This window comes from Morus notabilis, unplaced genomic scaffold, assembly GCF_000414095.1.
Source record: "Morus notabilis unplaced genomic scaffold, ASM41409v2 Scaffold52, whole genome shotgun sequence".
NCBI lineage: Eukaryota > Viridiplantae > Streptophyta > Magnoliopsida > Rosales > Moraceae > Morus > Morus notabilis.
The window spans coordinates 318,287-337,486 of NW_010362558.1; the positions used below are offsets into that span (position 1 = coordinate 318,287).

The 19,200-nt window shown below is 33.0% G+C and overlaps 2 protein-coding genes across 2 annotated transcripts; both read left to right on the plus strand.

The window, feature by feature from the left end:
• The first annotated feature begins 5,161 nt into the window (after positions 1-5,161).
• Positions 5,162-6,143, plus strand: LOC21398913 (auxin-induced in root cultures protein 12). The gene has a single exon (XM_010102501.2). The coding sequence runs from the start codon at positions 5,249-5,251 to the stop codon at positions 5,999-6,001; it is 753 nt and encodes a 250-aa protein (XP_010100803.1). The 5' UTR covers positions 5,162-5,248; the 3' UTR covers positions 6,002-6,143.
• Positions 6,144-11,018: 4,875 nt separating this feature from the next.
• Positions 11,019-13,410, plus strand: LOC21398914 (cytochrome b561 and DOMON domain-containing protein At3g25290). Its single transcript, XM_010102502.2, has 3 exons — positions 11,019-11,750; positions 12,348-12,602; positions 12,888-13,410. Exons 1-3 carry the CDS (start codon positions 11,019-11,021, stop codon positions 13,200-13,202), a joined length of 1,302 nt encoding a protein of 433 aa, XP_010100804.2. The 3' UTR covers positions 13,203-13,410.
• Positions 13,411-19,200: the final 5,790 nt, after the last annotated feature.

Genomic DNA, 19,200 nt, shown 5'->3' on the forward strand with positions numbered 1-19,200 from the left:
GTTTTTACCTTTGGTATTTGTCTTGCGAGTGAAAACGCTTGGAGAGCTTTCAGATGGTTGGCCCTGTTGAACACTTGGTTGCTGATTGTAGTACATATCATTTTCCATGAAATTCTCTTCAAAGGCATTCATATTTGAGTCGACACCTACATTTACATTCATGGTATCTTGTTGGCGGACCTCTTCCTCATCATCATCTGCATTTTCAGCACCAATGCCTGTAGCTCGATCACGTCCATAAATTTCACCCAAAGTGTAATAATGAGGAAAAGGTTTTCCATATAAACTAGCAGCATCTTTTCGCTTATGTTAAACAAGTTAAATAACATTTGTTAATTCGCTAAATAATAACCAAGTAACAACCATTGTATAATCTCCTTTCTCACATAGAAGCTTGCATAATCTTTTAAACGTTTCTCTATCCATTCTTAATTGTGCCACACACTTGATATCACTCTCGTAAATCAAATCATACAAGTGACCTAATTGTTGATAAACCCTTATAACCATCTTTGGACTTCGTATCCTTCATTCATAATAAATAGAAACATAGGTACACATAGCAGCACACACAACCATAATCATTTGTAACATCATAACTATCTCTTTTATCACTACAACCACTATCTTCTTTCGTACTAAAAATCTAGACATAATTACTCTACATTATCAACATATAAAATTAGGGTTAGTATTACATTGTATATTATAAAAATGAACAACAATTGGCATAACACAAGAATCAAATTATAAGAAAAAAAGAAAAAAAAAAACTAGAGTACTAGAATCACGAGAAATAAAGGGGGATAAAAATTATTGATAGTTTCAGTTTTCTAATCTTACAGTAGAAATTCCTAAAATAAAACAGATATAAGAGTTTAAAGAAATAAAGAGAGATACAAAATTAAATTAAAATAAGGAAAAAAAACTGAAAAGCTAGAAGACGACACACACACCCACACATGGAAAGGAACAGCAAAACCTTGACAACAAAACTAGCTAAACTAAAGCATTATCAACGAAAAAAAAAAAAAGCAAAACACAAAAAAAAAAAATAAAGGATGATTTATGGCCTACCTACAAATTGAAGAACCGGCAGAAAAGGGGAAGAGGAGGTGGTAAATGGCTAAGAGAGAAATGGAGAAATAAACCCTAGAGAGTTAAATAAAAGAAGAAAAATTAAGAGTAAACTCGTAATTTTGCATTTAATATCAGGATTGGGAGTGGCAATCTGGTGGGAGGTGGGAGGAGTGCCAATCCCATTCGTCAACTTCAAATTGGTGTGGAACTCACATATTCTCACTCTCATTTCAGGATATAAATGGGTAAGTAAACATATAGTTGATTCTAAATCTCAATTCTCATTATCTACTCCTAGTAAGTAAACATGCCATACTACCATAGAATATTGTAAACAATTTATAGGCTCATAATTAACACGTTAAATTAAATTAGTACAACTATACAACCATTAATGTGGTTCAATTTGAGGAAACAACGACTTATTTCGTAGCCGAATTTTGGACATTTTTAGTGCAATAGGAGAAACATCATGAGTTAGAAAAACACACAACATGATTAAAATCCCAACTCAATTATTGTCCGTACTCCAATTCGACATTATTATTGCTTGCTTAATAGGTTTATACTTGCAATTTCCAGCATATTGTTGACTTTCCCAAGTATTCTAATCGTGCATGTACATGGATTATTTGGCCAGCGAGCAGTATTCGGTAGTAGGGAAGTCATAGCTTTATAAATTCACACATTATATCGGTAAACTCCTCTGTTTCGATGGCTATGAGCCTGTGATCATCTATATTCTATATGGTTTGATTAATTGGCCGTAAACGAATAAATACAAATATATTTTTTTAAAAGTAAATCGGAGAGATATTTGCAATAAGGAGCTTTTAAAGTTGACAAGAGTTCAGGAAATAAGTAATGTAAGCATGTAATTACTAGAGAATTTCTCTTATAAAATTAAAAAAATTAAACTACTAATAGTTTTATTTTTATCAACCGTTTTTAATAATTAAATTTATATCAAAAATTATATATTATGTATATTTTAATTAAATGCAAAGGTCAAAAAAATGATCATATAAATATGACTGTCGTCCCGAGACAATCCCTAATTATTATCGTGGAATTTGAAACTTGGAAGAACATCACATTCACAAGAGGGACAAATGAATGACTTGTTTTTTGTCTTGACATTCACAATGTGAACATTTTGAGTGAATGAAATGACGCGTGATGGAAGATACTGACTTTGAGGTACTCGAGTTATACGAAAAGATAACAAGTTAGCTGAGCCTCTTTTTTTTTTTTTTTTTTTTTTACTAATTTAGTTTAGTTTAAGTCGGTTTAAATAATTAATATAATTTAATAACTTGTTTAGTTTACTGATTTAAATTTTAAATTCGAGTTAAAATGTAACTTTATGTGAGAATTTTTTACTGTAACAAAAAAGTTAGATGTGACTGTTTCTGAGAGCTTTTTACTGTAACAAAACTTAAATTTCAAACTCGAATCGGTGAAGTAAACGAGACATAAATTGATATTTAATAAGTATACAATTTAAATTATATTACTCATTTAAATTGAATTAAACGACACAATTTAAATTTTAGCTCATCTATCAAGTTTAATGGTTTAAACTATTTTTAATAGTAAAAAGTGCTAATTATTTCTTTTTTTGTACATACTAAACACAAATTTAAATTTTATTATTTGCTCAAATTAAAATTTTAACTACACATTCAAACTATAATTTAAATAATACCGTTTGAATTTTTCTATTCAAATCAATAAAATTTAAATCAACGAACTAAATCGGGACAAAATAAATTATGTGAAGGAAACTGTTCCTTAAAAAACAAAGAAAGTAAAATAAAATAAAATAAAATAAGAGAAAATTCTAGAGATTACATTGGATTTGGATTTATTTTTTGCATTGCTTTTCTTGACGGGCATTGAACGTGAATTTGGAAACAAATTTAAATCAATTTTATATAACCAGCAAAAAAAAAAATTCAATTTTATATAATACATATTCTAGCAATCGCACGTATTTTGGGTCAATGGTTTCGTGTATCAAATTTGTGCGCCTAGAATAGGGAGCCAATTGAAAATGGTAGACCACTCGAGTGAAGAAGAAGAACAAAAAAAAAAAAGAAAAAGAGGCACCGGTGAAAATATAAACAAGTTTAGGTGCTTAATTTGGAGAATAAAACATGCACAAACCAATAAGGCAATAAGTCTAGAGAAAAATTTTCAAGAGAATGACAAACAATTTCATTGACCAAAACAATGAAACTGCCCCTGTTTTCAATTGCCCAAAGTAGTAAATTTTATTTCACCAAGCTATTACCAACCCGTAAATAATGAAAATAAAGAATAGATATAGGCTCATTGGAGAGATTCTCGATCTCCATTATTAAGTTCATTTGAGGGAACTGAATCTCCTAAGACACAAAAATGTTAGAAATAATCATTCACTTTTTTTTTTTTTAAAGATTTCATTCAATGACTTAAATAGAGAGATTACTTCCTAAAAAAAATAATATATATATATATATATCTATATAGAGAGATTAACATCCGTACTCAAATCCCTACTCCAAAATATTTTTATTTTTTTAGAAGTCACCTAATTCAATTTCGATATCTAAAATAGTTTTTAATAAGCCACTTTGTGACCACGTCATTTAAAAGATTTAAAATGCTTTTTAATTGGCTTTTTATGATATAACATTTAAATTCATTTAATGACATGTCATAATGTAATTGATTAGATACTAATTAGAATATTACAAATTAGACAAATGATCTCTGTCCATTTAATTTCACTAATTACCCAATACAACCTAATATGTTCAATATAAATATAATGCTTAAATATATCGTATAAATCTCATGACTCCTACAACTGACTATTGATTAAAATAAAAAAATAAAAAACTATTGACTACTTCAAATAAATAATTATAAAAGATAAATCCATATTTGCTTTAAAATAAAAATACAGATCGTAACACAGGATTTCACACTTGGGGGAAGTGAGAAGTGCAAAGATAAATCCATAATCCATAATTCGTTTTAAAGTAAAAATACATGTCGTAACACAGGATTTCGTACTTGGGGGAAGTGAGAACTGCCTCCAAATTTGACTGACTGATCGTTTTTGGGCACCGAATCTTTGACCGAGTGTTTAGTGACATGATGATTTCCTTTTCACCAAAACGCTGGGAAGTCTTGAAACCAAAATAAACGTTGATTTGTTTTCATACCATTGCGATAGCCGGTAGAAATTCACCACGAAGAGGAATCCAATTCCAAGTCTCCTCCAACATTCATTTCATTGCTCCACAAATTAAAAAGCACTAAAAAGTAGCAGTCGGATAGATATCAACTTCAAGAGGATTGAAAAAATATATATTTTGAACTTTAGACAATACCCAACGTCCCAACGTCCCAACCTTCCCAAGTCCCAGCACAAACCAAAAAAATGAGGGAGGATCACCTAATTCACATGAGGTAAGGGCGTTTGCTTCGTCATAGTTTGAGTCAGAATTCAAATTTTATGAGAAAAATATTATAATAAAATATTTTAAATTTAAATTTTTATAAAATAAAAAAAACACTGTTAGAATTGAAATTCAATATCTAAACCAAATAAGACTTTACATGTGATCATATAAACTTTAAAAGCAGGAATACACTTTTAAGTTAGCAGATTATTGGATTTAACACAATAATAGACATGATAATTAATAAATTTAATGAAAGTATAACCCCTTAATTTTCTTTTATTGTCCTTTCAACGGCAAAATGTGCGAGCAACAAGCATCTCCCACATGTTCACCGTGTTGTTTTTGATTATTTTCTTCTCCATTTTCAAACTCATTTAATGCGCGTGAACCATTCCACATCCCTCGATAAATTCATAGTCAACTATCATTTTTGGATTAAAAAACATTTTAGTCCACAAAAGAGAATACCCAACCAATAAATGCCACGTGTAGTAAAAATAAACGAACGTACACGTTTCACTTAATGATTCGTGACACACATGAACTACAGTATGAGTAGTCTCACAGAGTGTCCATATTCCACTCTCTCGCTCGCTGTCCCCCATTATATAATATCCCCCCCATTAAAGCGGACAAAAGCCATCTCATTGTTTTCGCAACTGCTGAAATAAATTGTTTTATTTGTTGTTCAAGCTTTGATTCCCTCTCCAATGGCTTCCTTGTTTCCGCCATTGTTGCTCTTAGCGATTTCGCTCTCGATTTTCCTAATCTCACCCGCGCAATCGCAATCCTGTAAATCGCAGAAGTTCCCGAACAACAAGCTTTACGCGAACTGCTCCGACCTCAAAGTTCTCACCTCATACCTTCACTGGACCTACAACGCCTCCAACTCTTCTCTTTCCGTCGCTTTCACCGCACCGCCGGCGAAATCCGACGGCTGGGTGGCCTGGGCCATAAATCCGACGGGGACCGGCATGGCCGGAGCCCAAGCTTTCGTCGCGGTCAGGCATTCGAACGGATCTATCACCCCAAGGACGTACAACATCAGCTCGTACTATTCGGTCGTGCAGTCGAATCTCTCCTTCGAGTTTTGGGACTATAGCACCGAGTACTCCAACGGATCGATCACGATCTTCGCGAGCGTGAAGGTGCCGGAGAAGAAGTCGCTGAACCACATCTGGCAGGTCGGTCCGGGGATCAACCAGACCGGTTTTCTAATCAAGCACGATTTCAACCAGGAGAATCTCGCCGCCAAGGGGATATTGGAGTTAGTTTCCAATTCCGCTGGTACTGCTCCTACTGCTTCTCCTTCTCCTTCTCCATCATCTTCTCCCGCTCCTGATACTGGTAATTCTACCAATTCTGGTAAAAACGGCGGAGTTTCGTTGTTTGGGAGCAGAAGTAGTTTTGGTTTTAGCGTCGCTTCTCTTCTTCTGGTTTTTGTGAATCTAGTCGCTTTTTAGTTTGGAGAAAAGTGTTATTTTAGAAGCTTTTGTTTTTGTTTTTTTTTTTTTTGGTCGTAAAGATTTGTTTCATCAGGATTGAGGCGGAGATTTGTGTGGACGCTTGGATGGAGAAATAATATTTTAAAATTTTCTATGGCTATGAGCATTTTCCTCTTCCTCTCTCGTGTTCGTATGAGATTTTTTTTTTTCATTTTTGTCCAAATTTGTTCGCATATAGTCAAGCAAAACAAAAAAAAAAAAAAAACCTCTATTCACTTCTTCGTTTTTTTTTCCGACATTTCGCGGATTAAAAGAGAAAAAAAAAAAAAAGAATAAGGAGCTGAATAAATATTCACCATTTGTTTATTTATCGGCGACCTTCGATAAACCAAAAAATCCCGGTTTGAACAATTTGCTGTTTGTTTTGTTTCTGTTGAAAATAATACGGACCTCTAGCATCTGGATATGCCTTTTTTCGCATTTGGCGGGCTCTAGCCACTTGCCTAATTGATATACAGGCCTTGTTTTTTTAATCGTAGTAATTGATACATTTTTTCCTATATAAATTTAAATTTAATATTTTTATTATAATATAATATATATAATTTAAGTCATGATTTAAATTGTGTAAATAAATACACCCATAATTTAACAATGAATTGTTCACAACTTAAAAGTTTAAAAATAGTGCCTTTATTTAAAAAAAAAATTGATATAGTGTATTCATGTTTATAATTTGGTCAAATTATTACGTTTGATTCACGGATTAAAATCATGATATTAGAATCATTTTCGATTTACGTGTATTTTTTGTGAGAGAAAACACTGTAGCAAACCACGAACTATGATTCGAATCAGGCTACGAATCCTCCAACCAAACAACCTAATGTGACGTTTGGTTCATGAATTTAAAATTATAATTCATGATTTTAATTTTTAAAATTCAAAACACTATAGCAGAACTAATAATCATGATTATAAATAAGACAAAATTATTAAAACAAACGTCACTTTATGCCGATAAAAATTGTAATTTAACAAAAATAAATAATTCCATCTTACATGATTCCTATGTTAGCTCAAATGTACTAGTAATGACAAATTGTGACATTAGATCTCACTTTGCTATGTTAGCACACCTCACACTGATCTAAAACAATAACAATGTTGTGTATTGTATTTATTATAATAATGTTACACGAAAGGAAGGTCTTCATAGCTCGGACTATTTCAGAAAAACCTCATCTATATAAATATCTTGAAGTCTGATCTGAATAAAATTAAGGACCGAAACGATTCTATATGAAGCAAAGGTAGCTAAAATATTAGCAGAGGCTATGGCCCAACCATAATGCAAACAAAGAGTAAGCTCTAAATATTGAAAAGATAACGTTAGCCATGAGTTCACACTCCCTATAAGATCACGTTTTTCATTAGCTATTGCTACTATTTTCTCCCAATTCTAAACAGAAAGTGCGGTAAATGATCACGGGCCATTGAGAAAATCTGAATAAATAATAATAATAAACCCTAGAAGCAATTTACCCATTAATCCTTCAAAAATGCGTTTACTTTCAAAACAACTGTGGGTTAGGAGGTAAGCAGTAAGGAGACAAACAATTTCATCTGATCGTTGCCCCATTAAAGAAAGAAGACTTGTTTGCTACGAGGGTTTAAATTATGGTGATTTTAATTTTAATTTTAAAATCATAATCATGATTCATGATTTTGAATCCAAATTGTGATTCTGAAACCATAATCAGAATCAAGGGTTTGAATCACCCAAAATCAAGGGAGTGGTGGTTTTAGAACCACGGGTGATTCTGGTTTAAAACGTCACACCAGGGTTCAAACCTTAAATCAGAACCATCCAAACTAAACACTGATTTTGTTGAGTTAAACTATAACCACTTTTTACTTTTTGTAAACAAATACTAGTTTGAACCAGAATTATGATTCCGGTTTTAAAACTCTCATATCAAACGTCGCCTAAGTGTTTGTCCTTAAAAACGGGGTTTGAGTATAATTTGACAAGGTATTTTTTCTATTTTTTTCATTAGTAGGTCTCAAGAATTTTGAATAACTCAAGGGATTGGAGATAAAAATATAGGAGTCATGTCCCATAGAAAAAAAAAAGAAAAAAAGAAAACTTATTGTCGCACAATAACTTTCATGATAATTATTTGTGTTAAACAATAATAATTGTTTCACCTTTCAAGTACAATTATTGTCAAATTGCTTTAGGGGTGCAGCGATGATGGGGGAGATGTTTAGTTCATAGATTATAATCATGAGATTAGAATAATTTTTAATTTATGTGTATTTTTTATGAGAAAAAATACTGTAGTAAATTATGAACTATAATTCGAATCGGGATACGAATCCCCTAACCAAACAACCCCGTAGTTTGGGTTGAGGATTTGAGATAAACACGAGTATACAGTATACAATATAAGCTATTGTCACTTTTTGGACATTATGCATGTTATGATCTATGCAATAGTCCATCTCAATAACTTAAATTGATAAGACTCGGTTTTGGTAACTCCTTTTTCTCTCAAACAAATAGATGTTGTAGTTTGGTCATCTCTAGTCAATCAAACAGACGGGATAAAACTTAAATAAAATGTCTCAAAACGTGTGATCTCAACAATTCATTTTGCTTGCCAATTGCCATGTGCTTTTTATTCCCTTAATGATGATGAGAATTAACATTCCAAAATTACGATCACAGATATCAAGTGGTATCCACGGCCATAATAAGCAATAACATTCAATTAATTGTTCCAAATAAGGCGCGGTGGCATAATAATCTACCTCCATCACGTAATTGTAAAGATTAGTAATCACTAATTCCTCCAAATAGCAAAGATTATTTTTGCTAATAACTCCAAATTGCACAGATTAGTTCAAACGCATCTCTCCAAATTAAAGTCACACGTCCTTCAAAAAAAGACAAATTAAGATTACTTATGGCAGCATGATGATATCCTTACATCAGCACGAAAACGATCATAATTTTGGTAACAAAAGAAATGGAAGGCCCAAAAAATAATAGGTGTGTTTGAAATTAATTTTAAAATGATTTTATTTTTAATAAAAAGTAAAAATAAGGTTATTTTGAGAATTATTATGAGATCGATTTTAAAATTACGTTTGGTTAATTTTTTAAGAGATTATTTTAAGTATAATAAAAAAATAAAATTGTGTTTATTAATTAATATATTATAATATTATTGATAAGTACTAAAAAATAAAAACAGAAAAGTGAAAATAATTTTTAAATATTTTTGAATTATTTCACAAAAACCATTCTCATTGTTTTATTTTTAAAACATTCGCTAAACAAATGTCATTTCATTTTCATTTTTTGTTTCTCAAAATACGTGAAAATTGTTTTAAAAAACAGTTCCAAACATGCACAATGAGATTTTGTCCTATATGTTAACGTACCAATAGATCGAGTTTTTTATCTGTCAAATTTGTATACAATCACGTAAAAATAAAAAAATATACAGATTTAACAGTTAAAAAATTTAACATACTAGTACACAAAGCGTATTAGAAAATTTCTCAAAAACAATAGCCATAAAAAAACCGTGAGAATAATATATGACTAAGCTTTCATTGCGAATCAATCCATTTTTAACCCAATTAGAAAATAAAAATCTTTCCATTACAACCAGATTCTTTGATCCAATTACAGGAATAGAATGTTTAAAAAATATTCGGTGCAAGAAAAACCATACTGTTTATATCACACATAATCAAGAATAGGCGCCACCTTCAATAAAAAAAGGAAAAAAAATTATTTAAGAAGAAAGGTCTACAATGGGGTTTCGTTTCACATAATTATGGAAAGAATAAAGGTCTCGTTCATTTTGCCGATTCAAATTTAAATTTTGAGTTTTGCTACAGTAAAAAATCTCAAAAACCGTCACATTTAACTTTTTTATTACAGTAAAAAACTCTCATATAATGTCACATTTTAACTCAAATTAAAAACTTAAATCAACAAACTAAACGGACTCAAAGTTATTTTGTTATATCTGTGAGAACTGTATTTTAATTATTAGTCTGATCTAGAGCATTAATAGTATCAGGCGCTATAAAAATATTAATTCAAACTATAAAAATATTAAGGAATTGTTTGGTTGGGAGATTCGTATCCCGATTCGAATCATGGTTCATAATTCGTTACAGTATTTTCTTTCATAAAAAATATACGTAAATTAAAAATAATTTTAATATTATAATTATAATCTATGAATCAAACGTCTCATAATTTAACAGTTAAAATATAATTTTAATCGATGAAATAAAAATGCACATCATATCATAATTATTTCCCAGAAAGTAGTCAGGTTTTATTTGGACGGGAGAGACAATAATACAAGGTAGCGTTTGAAGATTATTTTTAATTGATATATTTATTTATTTATTATTTTTGAAAAGGAACAGAGAGCGGATTTTAAGCACAAGTACGAATAAATCCAAAACATACATGAACCGGGAAATGGTTAAAACTACCTCCCCACTTAAAATAGAGAACAAACATGTGATTAGCATTAAATTATTCCTCAAATCATAAGTTTCAGATTTTTATATTTCATATGGTGCGCGTGACCTCCACAAATCGCGATTCCTATTTCTCAAAGATTTTTGACTTAAATTCAACCGCGAGTCTAGGAACTATTTAAGCAGCGTTCGCCACGTCATCATTCTCATGAGTAACCTTTCCCACGTGTTCTCTATTGATTCGCTTAATTCCTCAGGAATTCTTCCAGCAATCCCACCGTAACCGTATCCGGTATCTCTGAGGCCAAAAGAAATAAAATTCCAAAAATATATCTCCATTATATTTTTATTCAAATTTTACCCTTACGTTTCTTTTGACATTTTGCAAAGTATAAAATATTAAATTTCTGAAAATATAGAGGCAAAGTCTAATTAAAGAAAACTGCAGAAAATATTCTTGGAAATTTTGCTTATAAAAAAAGGGAAATCTATAATAGTCACTTGCTTTATGCTACTAATGAGACACAGAGGCACAGCTCTGACATTCCGCCAAAAATTTAGTGGAAAGAAAAGGCTCTTTCTTTCTCTCGCGGAGCTTTCACCTTCCTTCTCAAGTTTCCTTGCTCTAAAGGCAATGGCGTGGCTTCCTCTGTGGTTGACGGTGGCTCTGCTAATCTCACCCGCCCGTTCCCTCACCTGCAAATCCCAGAGTTTCACCAACAACAGGCTCTACTCCAACTGCCTCGACCTCCCTACCCTCAGCTCCTACCTCCACTGGACCTACGATTCGTCCAATTCATCCCTTACCCTCGCCTTCGTGGCGCCTCCGGCCAAATCCAACGGCTGGATCGCCTGGGGTCTGAATCCGACGGGGACGGGCATGGCGGGGGCCCAGTCCCTGCTGGCCATGAGGACATCGGACGGCGCGGTGGTTGTCAAGACCTACAACATCAGCTCCTACAGCGACGTCGTGGAGACGCCAAAGCTCTCCCTGGAGGTGTGGGACCAGAGCGCCGAGTACTCCGGCGGCGACTTGAGGATCTTCGCGAAGATGAAGGTACCGAAGAAGGCCTCGTCTGTCAACTACATATGGCAGGTGGGGTCCTCCGTCACCGACGGCAGGCCTGTCAAGCACGAGTTTCAGCCCCCAAATCTCAACGCCAAAGGAACTCTTAGCTTGACCGGCTCTCAGACTGGGACTACTACCACCGCCGGTTCTGGTGTGGGCTCCAGGACCAAGAGGAAGAATGTGCGAATCATTTCGTCCTTTTTCATCTCTTGATTTTTGGATTTTCTCTCTCTATCTCTTTTATGATTTATTTTATTTTATTTTATTTTTTGAAATTCATGATAGGAAAATTCTTCTCACAGCCGAATTTTTTGGTGTTTGAAGCTAAACTTTTTTTGAAAGCATTTTCTATGTTCAATTTTCAACATAATCTACATGTCTGAAACTACAATTTTCGCTTTTAAATATAAATTATTTACTCTTTCCACCTTTTAATTCCTGTTTTGTTACTGGAAGTGTATTGGGACATGGACGGAAGAATTAAAATATTTAATTTTCGTTTTTTTTCAAATTATTTTATTTTATTCGATTAATGTAAACTAGAAATTTGTTCTTCCAGCAGTGTTTTTAGTATTTACAGCTTACCTTTTGAGAAAATAACGAAATAAATTGTGTGCATCCGTCTATAGTGATTCATCTAAACGCACTTTTTTTTTTTTTTTTTTTCCTTTGAAATGATCCACAGAGACAATTAATATATCAAAGAAAACAAGATTTGGGGTCCAAAAGCTCCTCTGTTGTTAAAATTTTACTAAATTATGTCATTCTTTGTATCAGATTCACGGCATATTGAACGCTATAAGCTGGGGAATTCTGTTTCCACTGGGAGCAGTCATAGCCAGGTACGCAAGGAGTTTTGAGTCCGCCGATCCGGCATGGTTTTACCTTCATGTGTTCTGTCAGATATCCGCTTATGCCATCGGAGTCGCCGGCTGGGCAACCGGATTGAAGCTCGGAAGCGAGTCGAAAGGCATCCAATGGTCCAGCCACCGCAATATCGGCATTGCCCTCTTCAGCCTCGCAACTGTGCAGGTAAAAATTATCTACATCACTTCTTGTGATCACATGAAAAAAGCAGTGGCATGGAATGTTAAATATATTGGCCTACCTCGTAATAAATTTATTGGTAAATTAACATGGTATTAGGGTGAAACATCTTAAATTTAAATATTTATAATTACATTTTTATTCTTATTAAATTATCATTATGTATTAAATTTTTAATATATCTTAAATTTAAATATTCACGTGTTGAATTTTTTAATTAATTTATCTATACATAGATGATATTAGTGTTCTCTTTTTTTTTTTGGGTAGATTTTTGCGCTTTTCTTAAGGCCAAAGAAGGAGCACAAGTACAGATTCTACTGGAACATATACCACCACGGCCTCGGGTACGCCATAATTGTGCTTGGCGTTCTAAACGTTTTCAAAGGACTTAACATTCTAAAACCTGCGGAGAAGTGGAAATCTGCTTACATAATAGCCATAGGGGCGTTGGGTGGAATTGCCTTGATTTTGGAAGCAGTTACTTGGGTTGTAGTGTTGAGAAGGAAGAAGTCAAACAAGTCCACTAAGCCCTGTGATGGGTTCAACAATGGTCAAGCCACGCAACGACCCCTAGCTATATGATTTTTGGATCCGTGAATTAAATTGACTTTTGTAATATTCTTATCTCTCTGTTATTTTAGACCTTTATCTATGTCATTCCTTTTTCTATTTCTTTTTTTTTTCCCGTTGTTTGATCCACCTATATTCTTCTGTATAATGGCTCGAGTGTTCATTCGGATGTTTGTTAGGACAATATATACACACGGATTGTCAGATCTCAGTTTGTCTACCTGTCCTTGTGGTTATGTTTGTGTAGTGAATACGATTAGATTTCATTCCTTTTGTTTTTTTACTCCTAAAGAAAAAGGTACAATAATAAGAAAAGTGGCATAGCAAGATAATATTGAGAGGTCGTATATCCTCTGTGACATGTGAAATTTTCTCTTACAGAGTATACTACTTCTATATTCTGTTTAGTATAGTGAGACTGACTTGAACTTTAGACCTCGTCACATTAAGGAGACGTTTGGTAAGAGAATTTATATTATGATTTAAATCATAATTCATGGTTCGTTACAGTATTTTCTCTTATAAAAAATACACGTAAATTAAAAATAATTTTAATCTTATGATTTTAATCCATAAACTAAACGTCTCCTAAATAACCAACGGTATTCCTATCACGTTCTACCCCCACCTCTTTTTAATAGTGTTTTTACCGTAGGTGAACGTATCACTGAATTCTACTCTAAAAATACCCATCGAAAATGAGCGCTCTTAGGTTCATATTCCAATTTTTTAACTCGATTAAACCACACAGTAGAACCTAACTAGTTGCAATTGGAATCAAAACGCTTGATCATACTAATAACATTCCCATAAGTGAATGACAGAAAACAGGCCTGTAAAGTTTATGTTTGTGTCAAAATTTGCGGAGCTAAATTATATCGTGTGAAAGGGACTTTCATGAATTGACAGCCGATGGTGTTTACACGGATAACCACTTTTAGTGGTTTGTTTGTTTGTTTGTTTGTTTTTTTTTTTTTTTGAGTAAATCGCTTTAAATCTTGTTGAATATACTTTTATTTGATCTGAGATGGGGAAAAAAGAAATGAAAGTCAGTAGGATGTGATGCGAATTTGTCAATGTTAGTAGGAAATTTCTCGAGGCTGCTCAAAAGTGATGAGATGTAATTAGTTGATTAGTTAGGTATAACTTTAGTTATAATAGCAAAACCGCTAAAGTCACGCTTTGCTAAGCAATTAGGCACCAAATTACATTCGTAATGAGAACGATTTTGACTTTATTTTATGTCCTTTAGGGCTAGCCGACTAGGGGGGGTCCCCAATCCCACCTCATCCAATGCATTGCTCCTTTTCATGTATGCTTTTCACTTTCACTTTTCTTGCCTTTTGGGGACGTCCACAAACGCTTATATAGGATTCCCATGTGATGGATGATCAAATGCTTTCTAGTTTCTCCCTTCTTGCTTGGAAGGAGTGCTCCCCTTCTGCCGGGACAGTTATTGGACTCGGAAAGGAACATAATGAATAGTTTAAGGGGGGAAAATAAAGGAAACGGGTTGATGAACGGCCTCGTTCACTTCGCCGATTTGAGTTTTATTACAGTAAAAAGCTCTTAGAAACAGTCACATTTAACTTTTTTACTACAGTAAAAAACTCTCACACAAAATCACATCTCAACTCGAATTACAAACTCAAATTAGCAAAATGAACGGGCCATTAACAAAGTGGTTTAGACAACCATCATGACTAGATCCTTGGATCTTGGTTTTTTAATTTTTTTGGGTGATATTTTTAGAGAATTCTACGGTAAAGTATGAAAGAAAAATTATACTAGTAACACTCTATTTTAAATTGTAAATTTTGTATATTTTTCTACGTTGATTTGATTTTGATTAAATATAATATTAAGAAATATACAGAATAAGAATCCCCATTATAAAAAGAGATTTCACGTTATAGTATTAAAATAATATCTCATTGATAGGGTTCTATTTTATACCATTAAACAAGTTACAAATTTTATAAATTTTATAATCTAACGTCTAGAAACATGCATTATTCCAATATAAAAATTCATTTCTTGTTGTCTCGCTTTCACTCTTTCATTTGCCACATAAAAATGCTTCATTAGATGCCTCAGTTATCTCTTGTATAAATATTCTCATGTCTCATCAATCGTTTCTCAAATATTATTCTGACAACTAAGTTAATTGCTTAAGTATTTTCAATCTTTAGTATTTTTCATATGGCCAAATTCTTAAACTTATTATCACAAAATAATATTGTTGGTAAAGCCAATGAGACAAAATGGGAGATGGTGGATCTTGACTTTAAACCGGTTTAGATTTTTGAATTAAGTTTTTTTCCCCCCCTAATTATCTGTTTCTCAAGCTTAGCACATGCTAAAATATGTGAATGGCAATAATCTTTTTTACGTGCTGTGACTGTGAGATCAAAATTTAAAGTCAACAAAGCAGAATTTAGAATTGACGCACATCTGAAGTTAAAAGAGAGATTTAAGTAATAATTTATCGATAGTTCATAACCAATAAAACTATACCATGTCACTAATAGATAATATAAAGATGTTTTTTTCAAACTCCATAATCTAAGCATATTTTCTTCATAAGTGTGTAGATTTTGGTTTGGCATCAAGTTAGCTGCTAACATACGTTAGATTAATTTTCAAATGTATTTTTTCATTTGAAGCTCTCTTTTGCTATATGCCCGTATAAATGCATCAAAAACTGCAGGATTCGGCTTTCCTCATCGTTTTTACGAAAAAAAAAAGGGATGATTTTTTTTTTAATCATAATGCTATATCGAGAATCGAGCATCTAATTTATACCTAATACCTAAATTGTAAAAAGGGAACGCGGCACTGTTTATTTATTAATTATTTTTAAAAGATTATTGTTATTATTATTTTACTAGAAGAAAATTAATAGTATTGTTGTCATTATTATTATTATTATTATTATTATTATTATTATTATTAGCACTGCGTTATTCATATGTTAATGCATAATTTTATCGACAAGGTGGGAAGTAGGTGGGATTCTCTAAGGTAGGTGAAGTGTGGCTCATGGATTGGTAGATGAAAACTTCATAAACATTATCCAATCTTTTCATTTTTCAAATTCTTTCTTTTATTTTATTTTTTAAAATTTTTCTCTTTTCTCTTTTCTTTCTTTTATTTTTTATTTTTCATTTGATTATGACCAATGACCCGCCCAAAGTCACAGGCTATGATTCGGCATACAAAAGGATGATCATGTGTGGTGTTGTGATTTTTCAATTTTTTTTTTGAATTATTTTTTCATGGTAAAGATAAGAGAAAGCAAATTAAACTAAGCGTGAAAGAGAATCGATATAAATTATAATATTATGGTACCGACCCTTTTATTTTTTTCCAAGGAGTGAGTGAAATATCCTACATGTTAAACGATCGATTAAACTTACGTGAAAACTTGACATCAGATTACAAGCATTAATTGCACTGTTACTTTCAAACTTTATTTTTATATATTATTAGATAATTTTGACAAATATTCCTTAAAATAGTACTATTAAAGATTTTTAAGTCTTAACATTAGTCTATTAAGTTTTGTTCATTTAGAGTAAGTAAATTGACAAATTATTATTGATAATTTGATAGATGTCGCCGACGACGGGTCTCCGGTAGCCGGTACTGGACGTAATTTAATAGATTATTGTCTAAAATTTAATAAATTATTATCTATAATTTAACAAATTAATATTAAAAGAATAACCGCAACAAAATAGAACTCTAACAATATATGTTTAGGGTCAGTTTTTATAATTTTCTCCGTATATTATTCCCATTACTGAGATCTCCACCTGCATTTCATTTTCAAGGCCCACTTTCTAGAATCATGAACCCCGCAAGTATGATAATCAGACAGAGAAACAATAAATATTTGCCGTCTCAAATTGCTTTTTAGTGATAATCAGACAATGCCGTTGTATTCAAATACTATAGGTCATGCAAGCTAGTCAATTATGGGCCATATGTCATAGTGATGCTATGATGACTTCATTTAAATAATAAAGACTTTAATGCAAGAAAAGGAACAATTAGGAACTATGCATGCATTTATGACCTCCCTCTGCTTTTGTTGAAGAAAGAAAGGACCTCTGTTTTTGTAATCTTGAACCCAGCTTATTCGTTAATGAAGTTTCAAAAGAAAAAAGAAATTGAGTCATCAAAATTAGTATTTAATGAAAAAAAATCATGAACAACATTAAGCGTGTTCACAGAAAGAATATGGTCTTTTCAGAGGTTTTTTTTTTTCTATCATGTTATTTAAGTTCATGTTTTCAAAATCAGTTTGGTACAGAATCGCAATTATATTTGTATTAACCCGACGCACAAAAAATTATCCAAAAAAAGTGCACAAACGCACAATGATTTTGTTTGCTTAACAATGTTCGCTCGGAGTGTTTATCTAACTCGCCAACTTGCCTTTCCTGTCCTTCCACACGTTCGACCGATCCAACTCACCAGCCCCTCTAAAAGTAGGGCCATGTGATCACTCGTCATTTGTTTGACAGGTGGGTTCTTTCCTGCCTAGATTGGCGGGGCGAGTTTGAGTTAAATAACCTCTACAAATTAAACCAAGGCAACCTACTCAATATTATGATTTTTTAAAAAATTTATACCTCGAACATGCATGCTAGCCCTACGAATCCTCCGTTGAACACCGCTAACATTTACAAGTATGGATTAGAGATGAATGGAAAAGGGAGAACTCAATACACGCAAAGGATGGAAACGGGAACACGCCTCACGCGCCTTACATTTTTTTCCTTTCCAAACCCTCGTCACGAAATCCTATATGATTTTTTCCGTAAAACAGCCGCTGCCGCTTGTAGCTAGTCGTTTTTCCCTTTGCCTTTACTCCGTGTCCATTCAATATGTATCCTTTTCACCGTTTTGTGCGTCATTTCTCTGCTGTAGGTCCTCGGTGGTCCTCAGTGTCCCACTTGTGTCATCATGTTTCTTACTGTGGCACCTTATCGTAATACTACGCCAAGAAAGATGGGACTGTTTGGACCCTCTATTTCCTCTAATATCAGCGCCAACTTGGTCGTTAGCTTGACCCCAAACTTTGACTTGGCGGAACGTTTTGCCAAATCCTCTTTCCTGTTAAAGCTCTGCTCTGAAACACCCGTATCCAAATCTTCTATACGGACCATTCTTGGTCGTATTTGGAATGTTCAACTGAGGCCAGGTGTCTTCGTCATCCGGTTCAAATTGGAGGTTGATTGTTAGAAAATTCTTGAGAGACGCCCTTGGATTATCAGCAATTCGCTACTAAACCTGGCCACATGATGGAGATTAGAAGGCCATTGATCTTTCCAAGGTTTTTTTTCTGAGTGAGGGCCTTGGGTCTACCGACTCCTTTTCTGATAGAAGAAAACAATTAGGTGGTTGCTGAGAAGGTTGGGAATTTCATCTGCTCAGGTAAGAAGAATAACTCAGATCCCTTCTATTTTTAAAGGTTGGGTTACTTACGTTTTTTGACGGACATTTTCATTGATCAACCGCTGCCTTTTGGATTCTTCCAAATGCAGGGAGATGGTGATGAACTTTGGATACAGTTCAAATTTGAAAAAATGCCTCCTTTTTGCTATAATTGTGGTTGGTTAGGACATAAAAAAAAAGTGATGTAGATCCAACCTTGTGTGAACTATCTCTCTGTTAGGAAAGAAGGGTTTGAGTTATGGTAAAAGAGTATTTGTTTCCTTTTTTTCTTTTTTTTTCTCCTTCAATAAATTATATGCCCCTTGCTGCCTAGCTCATCTTCTGAAGGTTGCAGGTCAAACTAACCAGACACGGATTCAACCATACATGTTATACAATTCATAGCAAATAAATAAAAAATGATACTTGTCATACAATTTAATGCTACTTTTTAACGAGCTTGACCTTTAGTTTGCAAAATTACCTACCCCATTGACGTTCTCTCTTAAATTTCAGTATCGTCTCATTAATACGTCTAAAAAAAAAACGGTTTTAACGTATTTTG

Excerpts from the sequence above, each read along its gene's own strand:
- LOC21398913 (XM_010102501.2), top strand. The coding sequence starts at position 5,249 with ATGGCTTCCTTGTTTCCGCCATTGTTGCTCTTAGCGATTTCGCTCTCG.
- LOC21398914 (XM_010102502.2), top strand. The coding sequence starts at position 11,019 with ATGAGACACAGAGGCACAGCTCTGACATTCCGCCAAAAATTTAGTGGA. Across the intron at positions 11,751-12,347 it reads CCAGGACCAAGAGGAAGAAT|ATTCACGGCATATTGAACGC; the intron begins GTGCGAATCATT and ends TCTTTGTATCAG. Across the intron at positions 12,603-12,887 it reads TCAGCCTCGCAACTGTGCAG|ATTTTTGCGCTTTTCTTAAG; the intron begins GTAAAAATTATC and ends TTTTTTGGGTAG.